This window comes from Macrosteles quadrilineatus, unplaced genomic scaffold (assembly GCF_028750875.1).
Source record: "Macrosteles quadrilineatus isolate MER2022 unplaced genomic scaffold, UCM_ALF_1.0 Scaffold_6__1_contigs__length_79288215, whole genome shotgun sequence".
Taxonomy (NCBI): Eukaryota; Metazoa; Arthropoda; class Insecta; order Hemiptera; family Cicadellidae; genus Macrosteles; species Macrosteles quadrilineatus.
Window position 1 is genome coordinate 28,182,627 of NW_026542599.1, and position 13,286 is coordinate 28,195,912.

At 36.4% G+C, this 13,286-nt stretch overlaps 2 protein-coding genes across 2 annotated transcripts in view; both read right to left on the minus strand.

Annotated features, from left to right (window-relative positions):
* The window catches only part of LOC128996297 (retinoblastoma-like protein 1), a 43,081-nt gene extending 40,069 nt beyond the window's left edge, over positions 1–3,012 (minus strand). Inside the window, exons 1-2 of the mRNA XM_054421523.1 lie at positions 2,828–3,012; positions 1,228–1,367 (exon numbers count right to left, since the gene is read on the minus strand). Coding sequence (XP_054277498.1) covers positions 1,228–1,367; positions 2,828–2,962 — 275 coding nt within the window. The 5' untranslated portion in view covers positions 2,963–3,012. The remainder of the gene's footprint in view (positions 1–1,227; positions 1,368–2,827) is intronic.
* Positions 3,013–7,702: 4,690 nt separating this feature from the next.
* The window catches only part of LOC128996352 (G2/mitotic-specific cyclin-B2-like), a 33,271-nt gene continuing 27,687 nt past the window's right edge, over positions 7,703–13,286 (minus strand). Inside the window, exons 6-8 of the mRNA XM_054421624.1 lie at positions 11,666–11,784; positions 9,750–9,891; positions 7,703–9,071 (exon numbers count right to left, since the gene is read on the minus strand). Coding sequence (XP_054277599.1) covers positions 8,973–9,071; positions 9,750–9,891; positions 11,666–11,784 — 360 coding nt within the window. The 3' untranslated portion in view covers positions 7,703–8,972. The remainder of the gene's footprint in view (positions 9,072–9,749; positions 9,892–11,665; positions 11,785–13,286) is intronic.

Sequence of the window (13,286 nt, forward strand, 5' to 3'; positions counted from 1 at the left end):
TAAAAATCTACCATAGCCATAATGTTCTACCACTTCACCTAAACAATAAATAATAAAAAATTATTAAAAATTCGCAAAGAAACACAAATTATTCATGACAACAATCCTACTTTGACAGTTCTCATTGCGTATCACAGTTTTTTGTTGCCGCTTAGTTCAAATTAGCTTTTTACATATAAATGAAAATATATATATATATATAGTGCTGCACCCTATTTGTTAATCTTATAACTTTTTAATACTTTTGCATATCATAGAACCAACTTTTTTAGTTGAAACAGCTGACTAAATTCTTTATCACTTTAAATATGAATACTTATAAGGTTAACATGGGGAACTACAGAGCCACTGGGGCGGAGCCTGAGTGGATTTTTGAGATAAGAATATTATGTTAATCGGAATTGTGAGCTAGCATCATGCCAAATTTCAGCCTAATCCGTCCAGTGGTTTATGCGTTGAACTTTAAACAAACTTTCACATTTATAATATTAGTAAGATAAATGTTTCGTGACCGTGTTCATAATTTGTTTAAAAATTTATTTATTTTCATGAGCTAAATATGGCGCTCTTCATATAAAAAAGAAAACTTTCTTAAGTGCTAGTGGGCTTTGTTACCAAGACCAGCTGTTTCATTAGTCAGAACCATTTTATTAAAAGCACACTGATCAAGGACAGCTGGGTCCAGTTTCGAATCAAAAAGCTATAGTGATAAGCAGATATAGGTAGCATATAGGTTTTTAGCCTACCCTGACCCCTTTTAAGAAGACCTCAAAGCTGGCCAAATACTTACATACCGGTAGGGAAAGAGACGAATATCTTCCTTAGGATTCAGACCACAACAAAAAAGATAATCCAATATAATATTTTTAACAGGCCTTAAGATCAGACTTAATAGACATTCATTATACCCTAGGCCTAATTAAGTTCATAATTTATTCCTCTATAGCCTAATGAATAACATTGGAATCCAACCCCATTTTACAAACTTTGATTTTGAACAAATTCCCGCATAGGCTATTAGAATATTAATCTAAGGTAGGTACCTAATGTGAAACCAAACTTGACCAAGATTTATTAACTTAACATAGCCTAGTTTATTTTTTTTAAATATGGAGTAGCTTATATGGTAAACAACTAAGCCTAACAATGCAGAAATAAGAATTTTAACTAACAATAATAGGCCTACTTGTTACAAGTTAGCATGATAGTTAAAACATGTCTACTTACCTTAGATTGCATAACCTCAGTAACCGTGTTAAGCTTACAAGATTTCCTTCTACCAGAGTGGAAGCTTTAGAAACAGTTGGGGCTACTGACTTTCGGCAAGCCACATATAGAGAGCAGCCTAGCCAATGAAGCTGGTCACCCTATACAAACAAGCATGTAATAGTTAATCTAAATAGGCCATTTAGTCAAGAGAGAAACTTATTTTATGGACAACAATTTTAAGAATAAAACAATAGACTACGAGGGTGGTTTTTAAACTAAGGGCCGGTTTTGCGTAGGCTAAGCAGTTTGGTTGTACGCCGCAACAAGGCTCTTCACCCTTTACTGCCATGATTTGTGAACAGAATGACACAATTTCCAGCTCTGTAGCTGACATGAATGCTTTGCTGTAAATTACAAATTTTGTAAACTAAGCTTATAAAATCTCCCACCGAATGTGAGAGAAGATCAGTGCTACATTTGTTATCGCAAGAAACATATCCGATGCTGACATTTGAATCGTGACTGGAGTTTATGACCCTCATGCAATGATAGTGGTTAAAGTAGAGAAAATAGGCTAGGAGGTTTCAAAAATGTACGTGAAAAAGTTCTGAAGAAATTATGTTAGGCTATTGGCAGGTAGGCCTACCCAGACTTCTTACAGAAGACCACAAAAGAAAAAGGATTTCACAGCAATTTTCACATTCCATAACCCACTTCAGCACTTTACCCTCAAACTCATTGCATTAGGGCCATAACTTAGCCCTCAGTCATCTTCCGAGCGAATCGGCCACCAATCTCACATCAAGGCTTTTAATCGACACAATAACTTAAACTAAGTCTAGCTGTTTTATTGTAAAATTATCAGAATTAAAAGGCATCCTATGGGCCTAGATAATCGGATTAAAGAAATAGACCTAGGTGGACATAAGTTAGGTATGACATTTGTTTAAGTTACAAGATGACTTTCCTATTAAAACTGCCAGAGTTTGCCTTTAAGTTGTGCGTGTAAACTAGACCTAGCTGTTCTGAATTTTATTCAGTTTTAATTGACTATACCGGTACTCAATTCCCGAACGTAGGGCGGGCCAACAGCTTTAACTTGTTCCGGGCTTAAAATAATAAATTATCCTGATTAATGAAACAGCTGATCTTAATCAGTTACAAAGCTACAAAGATCATCTTACAGCATTCTACTTTTATTATACACTCAAAATCCACTCATATTTGGGTAAAAATAGGCACCTCGGTGGCGTCCCCATCTCATAATGATAGACTAACTTAATAATAATAGACAATAGGTAGATTTGATTCCTTTAGGCATACAGATAATGCAGTAACTTAGGACAAGTCAAGAAGTGGACATGGTAAAAATACCTAACTTAAAACGAGATAAGAACAGAGAGACAAAGATTTTAATGTTGTTGTATCAATTTACCTAGGCCTATGGAAGCCAGCCGATTATTCAGAAACCAAAACTTTGACATGAACTTCATAATTCATACAACTAACGAAACTAAAAGCATAAGAAGTGTACACAATTTGCAAAATAACCTTGAAAGGGATAAAAATATGCCTCAGGTAAGTTAGTAAAGGGTTGTAATGTCTGTAGTAAACCAACCTCCAATGTGTAATTTTGCCTTATACTGTCATAGCTTTGCCAAGCTACGTAAGCCGTTTCTTTATCCATGTTCAATGCATGACACAAGTCTTGATGTTTCTTTAACAAATCTTCTCCTCCATCCGCACAACCCATTTTGAAATAATAACACTAAATTAAATCACTGACAATTTCCACTTTCCAGGTTCACAACACACCAACGCGAACGCAGACAATGTTTACTTTACTTTACTTGACGAATGTAATAGAGGTGAGTAACTCCGGAACGAACTACTCCGAAAGAACTACTCCAACTCCGGAACGACAAGTCCAACTCCGGCTCTTGGATCGGAGTTAGTTCCTCTCGGAACTAAAGATAGTCAAGAGACCGTCATTGGTTAAGATACATTATGTAATAAATTAAAAGTTGTTGTAGTAAATAAATATTTAAAATTTTAGAAAATCTGTTTAAAATGAATGTAGGCTATAATGAACAGTAATCGACTAATGAGAGGGGAGCAGCGGAACACCTAACATCACAAGAATACGACTGGAACGACTCACTCACTGCCCTACTGTTTCATAATTTCTCACTCCGGACACTAAAAACAAAAACTATGGTCCTATCCTAGCCTAGATTAATAATTATTCATTCCGCTTGTTCAATAACGATTACTGGAATGGAACCAGGAACTATCATCCAGAGGTGATGCGAAGAGGAACGATAGACTACTGGAACTATGAGCGCTGCACCAAAATGGTTAGTGAGTGAGTCTGAATGGAAGCGCTCCTCACTCCGATAGTCCGGTGTTCAGCGCTCTTCTAAACGGAGTTGGAACTACTCCGCGGAACTAGTTCCGACAACTCAATAACTCCGGAGTGAACGACTCCACCAAGTGAACGATAATTCCCATCTCTAGAATGTAACAAAGGCCTGTAAAAAGCACATAGCACAAAGCTGATGGCGGGAACAGAGTCTTCCAACACATTTATTATTCTTAAGAACATTCTTTAAATAATTAAATTCACGAGATGGAATGTGTGGAAAATGTTAATTAATTGGTCTGTATTAGTTTATTTGCATTAGTATTAGACCTAAAGTTTTTCCCATGGTAAATTGATTAATAATATTTTAGTATTTCCCACCCATCTTTTCCTTTTGGCGGGAAGGCGGGAATCAAACTCATGGACAATAGAAGAAAACATCAATGTTTCTCCGTATTATCATACTAATATATGCTAATATTATCGCTGTATATAATCGTGTATAGTAAATCGATTGTATTGAAATTATCACAATAATAAATAATATGAGACAAAGTAGCATAGAATATCCAACAAGTTAGTGTCATTTGACGTATTTTTGTGCTATCAGGTAATTTAATAACATGGGGTACTTGTATTGTATTGCATATGTGTGATGCTGATCAAAATGTACCATATATAAAACATAGTCCGTTTTATCTATGGATGTACAGTACTAACCAAAACAAATAGACTGTAGACTCCATCCCATTTTAAAACGTTTTTATTAGCTCGCTTTCTTGTCCGGTACAAATTTTGCAATCAATTTTATACTAACTTCCCGATGAGGTAGATAAATTAAACTTGAAACATAGCTCACAAATGGAAGACAATGCAATCTTTTCTTGCAAATTTTGATGCTTCCCGATGAGCTAGGGACTTGAAACATAGCTCACAAATGGATGGCAATGCAATAATATATCATTTAATTTTTATATTTCCCTTGGGCTACGCCCCATGGGCTTGTTTTTATTAGCTCGCTGTCCTACAAATTTTGATATCAATTCCAAACAAAGTTCCTGATGAGCTAGGGACTTGAAATTTGAAACATAGCTCACAAATGGATGACAATGCCATATTATTTAATTTAATTTTTATATTTTCCTTGGGCTACGCCCCATGGGCTTTAAAGTTTTCCATGTTTACATTTTGAAAGAATGTAAATATATCAACTAATTTAAAGTCAGCTATAAATACTTAAATTTGACAGTTCAAAGAGCAGAAGTTAAGAGGTACAGGTTATGCTCCCAAGAGATTTGATTTAAAATCACGTTTTACAATGCTGCTAAATTTCACAGGTCTCTATAGCACGTTTCTAGATGGACGTACTAAAGTCGGTAACTTTAAATGTTAATCTCTATAAAAATAACTTTGGGAATTTGAAATTCAGAGGGGGTCATAATTTGAAAATGTGACCTTTTGGAATTCCCCCTGGGCATTGGGCCCAAGACCAAAAAGTGTGACAAATTTCAACTCCCTACCCCGTGTAGAAGTGCCCAAACATTTGTATACCTGATCAGTGAGTGAAATAATAGTTGATATTAACTGAATTATTTTACCTTAATTAATTTGTCATATTTGTTTTTCATGAATAAATTTGTTTTTTTCTCATAAACTGTCGGTTGTATTGATTTTAACTGTTAATTCCATATATTATGAACATACTAATAAGAAAAAATAGCACTGCTGAACACAAGGTCCAGAATTGTAGAAAGTTTCTTTTCTTTGGATCATTTATCAGAAAGAGGCAGGCCAATGAAGACGTTTTAGACAAGTCATGTTCAACTAAAAAAAGCTCTATGACCATGCATGTTCGTACTTGGGAAGTCATTAATTTGCCTAATCTAAATCCTTTCACAAGTATTGCTTGTTTCAGGGTGTCTAGTTTATTTCCATTATAAAATTCAAGACTAATTCCAGACTTTTCAAGACTAATTCCAGATTTTTCAAGACTAGTTTTTTCAACAATTAGTGGTTGTTGATACCAAAATGTATCGATTCTCGATTCTTGATACCGATACCAACTTTTATTGCTTAACAAAATTTTCTGAATAATACTACACCAACCACTGTCTTTGTCATAAAGTAGTATTATGATAATGTGGTGTTTTAAGGTAAAGAAATAATGCAGCAATAAAAAATTCTAACTAGCAAATATGTTTTTTTTTATCATGAAATCTTCCGCGTACCGTACGTTTAGACATGCGGTTACAGAAACGTGATCGTCGTCGTCCGCTATCACGGCAAAATCATGAACATTTCCCGCGGCCTTGTAGCCATCAATGACATTATCGTCGTCTCCCGCGGTCTCAGAAACGTCATCGTCATCGTCCACGATCGCGGCAAAATCATGAACATTTCCCGCGGCTGTTTGGACATCACCGTCATCTCCCGCGGTCACGGAAACGTTATCGTTGACGTCCGCAATCACGGCAAAATCATGAACATTTCCCGCGGCCGTGTAGACATCATCGTCGTCTCCCGCGGTCACGGAAACGTCATCGTCATCTCCCGCGATCGCGACAAAGTCATGAACATTTCCCGCGGCCGAGCAGATATCATCGTCGTCTCCCGCGGTCACGTAAACGTCATCGTCATCTCCCGCGGTCACGGAAACGTTATCGTTGATGTCCACGATCGCGACAAAATCATGAACATTTCCCGCGGCCGAGCAAATATCATCGTCGTCTCCCGCGGTCACGGAAACGTCTTCGTCGTCTCCCGCGGTCACGGAAACGTCATCGTCGTCTCCCGCGGTCACGGAAATGTCATCGTCGTCTTCCGCGGTCACGGAAACGTCATCGTCGTCTCCCGCGGTCACGGAAACGTCATCGTCATTTTCCGCGGTCACGGAGACGTCATCGTACTCTCCCGCGATCGCGACAAAGTCATGAACATTTCCCGCGGCCGAGCAGATATCATCGTCGTCTCCCGCGGTCACGTAAACGTCATCGTCATCTCCCGCGGTCACGGAAACGTCATCGTCGTCGTCCGCGATCGCGGCAAAATCGTGAAAATTTCCCGCGGCTGTTTAGACATCACCGTCATCTCCCGCGGTCAAGGAAACGTTATCGTCGTCGTCCGCGATCGCGGCAAAATCGTGAACATTTCCCGCGGCTGTTTAGACATCACCGTCATCTCCCGCGGTCACGGAAACGTTATCGTCGTCGTCCGCGATCACGGCAAAATCATGAACATTTCCCGCGGCCGTGTAGACATCATCGTCGTATCCCGCGGTCACGGAAACGTCATCGTCATCTACCGCGGTCACGGAAACGTTATCGTCGTCGTCCCCGATCACGGCAAAATCATGAACATTTCCCGCGGCCGTGTAGACATCATCGTCGTCTCCCGCGGTCACGGAAACGTCATCGTCATCTCCCGCGGTCACGGAAACGTCATCGTCGTCGTCTACTATCGCGGCAAAATCGTGAACATTTCCCGATGCCGTGTAGACATCATCATCACTGGCTTTCGCGGTTACGTAAACGCAAGACGACGATCGCGGCAAAATTATGAAAATTCCCGACTTTGAAATCAAATTCAAGACTAAATCCCGACTTTTCAATACCATTTTGAAATTCAATACTAATTCCCGACTACTAGACACCCTGTTGTTTGTTCTTGAAGAGGGAAATGTATTTTGATGAACTAATGGGAATCAGCCACAGATGGTAATTAAATAACAAAATAGATTAAGACAATTGGTTTGATGAGATAGTTCAATAAAGCCTTCTTTGTCTGCTGTAAAGTCAGAGTATTACAATGGTATTACAAATTTGAGCAAAAATGAAAGAAAATACATTTGAAACAGCAAGTCTTCAAATAAACTTGTTAAATCGTTGTATTAATGGTTTTTTGTCCAAAGTTGTCTCATTGAGAATCGAGTGTGTGGGAAATATTTAATTTAAAATCATCCACAATTTAATATTTTTAGTGCCTAAAAACTCACTAAAAAAAATTCTTGAAATTCCCTTTTTTATAAACTCCATTCAGAAGCCACTTAAAAGTCTGATTCAAACTAAAAAGTCCTCTTTATGTTATAGAAAAATATACAATATAGAGGCCGAGGAGTCAAATAACAAGTCACTAAAATTTCCACTGATATATTTGAGAGATACAAAAGGGCCAACAAGTTTAGGTCAAAGTAAATATGCACAGTAACCTAAACTAGTTCCAAAATCGCATTTTATGATTTTGAAGATTGCAGAGAAACATAGTGTCACTGCCACTACAATTTACATAACTTATTGAATGCTATTAACCACATTCGTTTAGTAAAACGCTAGTCCAACTCAAATGCCAATAATCTTGTGATAGAATGAAATTAGTATATCAGGTAACGTATCAAGAATATGCTGATTATTTTACATTTTGAATATATATTTGAAAACACTGTATGCTTTTTTTTATTTTTTTTTTTGTAGTAACCTACAGTGTTTCTTGGTGGGTATTCTTCACAAAACTACAAAAATTACAAAGCAACAAAAGCACAAACAGTCTAAGCCACCTAGAACCTCACTGTAATTTTTAATAGTTGTGTGATAAAACTTGAGTTTTTAATAATAAAGGGTGTCCAGCTTCCCGTCAAAATAAAATTAAGGACAATTTCAGGATTCCTTGGTTCAAAATTTCCAGGACTACAAATTCCGTCTAACATAAGAAAAAAAAAATTACTTGTTCATACTTTCTAGTACAACACAAAAAAATTCTCCAACCATTATCTTTGGATGTAGAAGCATAGCAGCCACTTATACTAGTGTTGAAGGACTAGTTTATTGAAGTGAAAATATCAACAGTCGTCTTCTTAAGCCTACAACATGTCTACAGTCAAAGATGAATACAGTAAATATATACATATAACAATACAACATAAATAACACCTTATACTAGTCAAGAGTCAAATACATTTCACACATTTTTTAAAATTACACTTTAAACAATAATCTTACAAAATAATGAAATAGAACAATTTACATAAAATGTTTTATTACAGATAAAAACTTATACATAGGATTTGGAAATTGAATATGACAGGGGAAATTGTCAATGACCACAGGTTACATATTTCAAAAACTTACAGACAAAACAATGAAATAATACCATCTAGAGAGTTTTATTACAGATAAAAGCATAAATAAAATTTGGAAATGAAGGCATAGTAAAATGTCTGTAGACAATAGGTCATTAGAGTAATAAATAATAAAATACAATAGCTTTAAACTTACAAATACAATGACAAAATAACACAGAATTTAGCCTTGAATCATAAACCCAAGTGTTTCTACTGATTGCATTGACTTATAGTAATCTAGAGCTAATGTTCACAAGGACAAGTCATGAGCCTGAATTGTTGTTCATTTCATTCCTCTCCAGCTAAGCTCTTAATTAGTTCAGACTCTAGGATTGGAGAGCAACTGACTTTCTGCAGTTTTGGTGACTCGTACTTCCTTCTTACAGACTGAAACAAAAATACATTTAACAGCATTTTTTTAGAATAGCAGGCTTACTTGAATGCAAAAGAGTCCAAACTGGTACAGGATATAAACAAAACTTTATACACAAAACATTGTACACAACTATTTCACTGTCGCTAACAGCAATTTCAACTAAGGTTAGAGAGAGTTTTCTTTAGGTCCAATGTAATTAAATTGATTTTAGACCTAAAGAAAACTCTCTCTTCCTTGTTTTAAAATGTGGTCAGTGACAGTGAAATATGCCAATGCTTTTGGAATAAAATGTACTTTCAGCAACAAATTTTCATATTAAGTTTTTTTCTAATTTAAACATGTAGGCTAAAAACAAAACATCATCATTAATCTCATTAATATTTCTATCACTTTGCCACTTTAAAAACATGGAATTATATATTTTTTTATTTCAAAATACATTACTGTGTCATTTTGTGTTAATATAAAAAAAATGCAATATGAGCCACATTGTATTGTAAGCAACAAAATAAAAGGATGAAAGCAATTCATAAAAAAATTAAAAATTTCATGAATTACTAGGCCTGTTTCAAGATATAATCAAGGATCACCAATATTTTGTCTTGCTTGTACAAAATAAAAGACTAAATAGAAGATTGATTTAAAAAAATATAAAACCCTTTCAATTGAGATAGTTGGCTTAAGTTTACCTGGTGCTTGGAGATTCTGGCCTTTAGTATAATAGAGGCCATCACGGGAATCAGTGGTTTCAGGTGCTCAAACGTGTAGGTGGAATACTGAACCAGCGTATTGGTCCAGATCTCTTCAGCTTTCTTCTTTTCATCAGTGATCCTAAAATTTAACGTAAGATAAACAGTTACAGGGGTTAAACTTAGGGCCCTATTACACTTGGTCACCAGGCGACGTCACCGATGGCATTGCCGGTTACTGTACGGGCAGCCAGCCTCAACACCAGAGAAGTCACCAGGAGTGAGACCAACCCCAAAGTTTCTCCACTCCAGTGTCTACATACATTCAGCGCTGTCACCTCGTTGAAGGACAAAGTACTCTGTTATCCTCGTCTTACCTCTTCAGTGAATAAACGGGGAAGAGATGCAGGGAAAGGAAAAGGGAAAGAAGACTCAGTAAAAGTAAGCCAGTCTAGTGTAAAATGTAGTGGTGAAAAAGATACCACTACATTTTCCTTGGGGGTGCACGTACATTTTCCTTGCTCGTTTCCTCCATTTCCTCAACAAAAGAACAAGAATTAGCATTTCTTCATATTTTTCCATCAGTACGTCCACCCACTACACTGGCAACAATCTCAACTTGCAGAACACAAAAATACAGTGGTGACGCAACACCGGTGACTGTGTGTAATATGTGCCATTTGATTCAATGCCCAGCGACAAATCTTGGTCACCAGTGGTTACTCGTCTGGTCACGGGGCAGAGTCACCGGTCAGTCAACAAAGGCTAGTGCCGCAACCGGTGACCCTAGTGTAATGGGCGCCATAAGAACCAGTGCCCACCAACTAGTCTGGTCACCGGTGACGTCGCCTGGTGACGCCACCTGTTACGTTGCCTGGTGACCAAGTGTAATAGGGCCCTTAATAAGCTAATATAAATAGTCAAATTTGCAAAATTAGTAACTTACTTTCCTGTAATTTCAAGGGATAAAACTAAAGCAGGAAGAAAAAAATGTCCTGTTTGGAACTCTTCCTTGTAGTTTTTTAGTGTCCAGCTAGATGAATTTTTTAATTATTAAAATATGAAAAACCCTTATAATATTTTTGGTTACGTACCTTGACGTTCACAATTCTTCAGTCGATCTTCTATTGACTGAATTGTGGACGCCAAGGTACGTAACCTGTTATAATGTTGTTAACAACGCTCTAAAACTTTGGTAGAGAGTTCTGGGACACCCTGTATATTTATACTAGCTGTTGCCCATAGGCTTCACCCCCGTTTGACTTCATAAGTTAAGTATTAATAAAACTATTGATTGGTTAAGCTAAGCTGAAGCTGAAATAAACAAAACAGAATACAGTAATACAAACAAATAATCACTCCTGATTTTAATAAGGTAATAAATTGAAAAAAATTACAAACAAATAAGTACAGCATAGGCATTTTTAACATTAGATACATGGAAAGTGAAGAAAAATCCTTTAGAAAGGAATTAAGACCTTAAAGGGCAATTTATGGATAATTTTGCACAAGGTTTCTTGTCATGACGAACATTTTAAGTAAATGGTTTATGGGGGTGTGACATAGTTTTCTAAAAGTTCATGTACTTTGGGATTTATATATGGATACTAATACCATATGGGTTTTCTCTTTAAAACATTCCTTTTTCGCCTGTCCTACTTAACCAATTTCACGATTTAGGTGTAATTTTTTAATGATTGTGAATGTGATCTAACGGAGTGATGAATGGTAACTAAAAATATCATTTAATGGGCCTTTGCCCCCCTAAAATTTGATTTATTTCTAGAGATCACTTTTAGATATCCAGTGATGCTGAACAACATTTTTTATAACGGTTTTAAATGTGAATTGTGATTTAGTACAGCTGATCTTTCTAACAGTTATGGGCAAGAATGTAGCATGTGAAGGTTGTATACCTGAGCGCTATGTAACTAGCTACTGCAGCCACCATTGATGGCTTCACATGAACCATTTGGTAGTCCACAAGAGCCAGTTCCAGGAAATACTTGGCGAAAGAATGCTGCAACGGCGTGGCCTGTAAAAACAACTGTAATGTAATCTATAATACTTTGACTTTATTCTAATAAAAGATTTTTACAAATCACAAATTTCATAATGACAAAGCTATGGTTGTGTTGATTGGGAACCAAGCCCCACTTCTCATCTACATAAAGGGATAGCAGCTAGCTCACATTAGAACAAGTGCAGGTAGGCCATATAACTCACAGAATACTTACAAAACACACAATTTTTGATCACCTAGTGGATCTTTTCCAGTGTCAGCAAAGTGAGTTCACAAAATCCTGGCATAAAGCTTTTCCTTGAACAAAATTCTCATGTACCTCATGAAATGAAATTGCAGTTTAAAGAAAAGGTAAATTGAAGAAAAGATATTGATAATTTTACTACCGGAATTTTACCCCTGGCCAGATATAGAAATAAGTGAGAATGATTAATTTTCTTCTTTTAGTTTTAATTTAATAGTAAACATTTTATTATTATATTCTATCTTAATTTATATGTAACCTTAACTAATTAAACAGGTTTTGGATTTTAATTTTTATATTCTAGTTTAGGGATTTGGTTTTTGGGGACAACTGTTGGTTAATATGTATATACAAACATTTGGGTTTCCTTGCAGTAGTCAACGCAACAATTGGTCGAATTCTTTGTACCGGATGCCTACAACTTCATTTTACAACAGGTATTTCGATGACATTTTTCAGTAAAAACCATAAATAGCTCATGGTTTGTGCCTGAAGAAACAAAAACGCATATTGTGTTATTGTACAACAGAAACGAAATAAATAGGTTTTCCACAGCAGTATAATAAATCGTCTAAAAAATTTCACCCAATTATCATTTAAATGAGATGCTTAGTTTATTATACATACATATTAACCAACAGTTGTGCCCAAACCCTAATCCCGAATATCAAAATTAAACAGCGAAACCTGTTTACTTAGTTGAGATTACAAAAAAATTAAAATAGGCTACCGGTACTTAATAATACAATATTTTGTAGTGATGGTCAAAACTAGAGGTGTGCGGATATCCGAAAAATCGTGTCGGATTCGGTTCCCAAATTCAATATCCGACACTATCCGTTATATATCCGACTTTTTCGTATAGACAATATATTTTGACGTTTTGGACAGAAAACTAAATCTCCATAACCATCATTAGTTTCCCAGGACAAAATTACAGCAATACGTTTCCAACGACCTAACAGCAAACGGCAAAGAAGCCGTATGATGCAATACCGATAACTAGTTTAGTCGTTATCGGCTGTTTTGCTTTACGATTAGATTCACCTGGAACGAACAGACATAAAGCAGAAAAGAACTACCATGGTCAAATGAAAGTCAACTTGTGCTAGTCTCGCTCCTGACACTAGGGGCGCTGCGTAATAGTTTTTTTTTACAGTACTGTTTCAAAGTAGAAAAATCTAGCCTACTACTGTGATCGTCATCTCCCGCGGTCACGGAAAGGTCATCGTCGTCTCCCGTGGTTTCTGAAAAGTCATCGTCGAGGTCC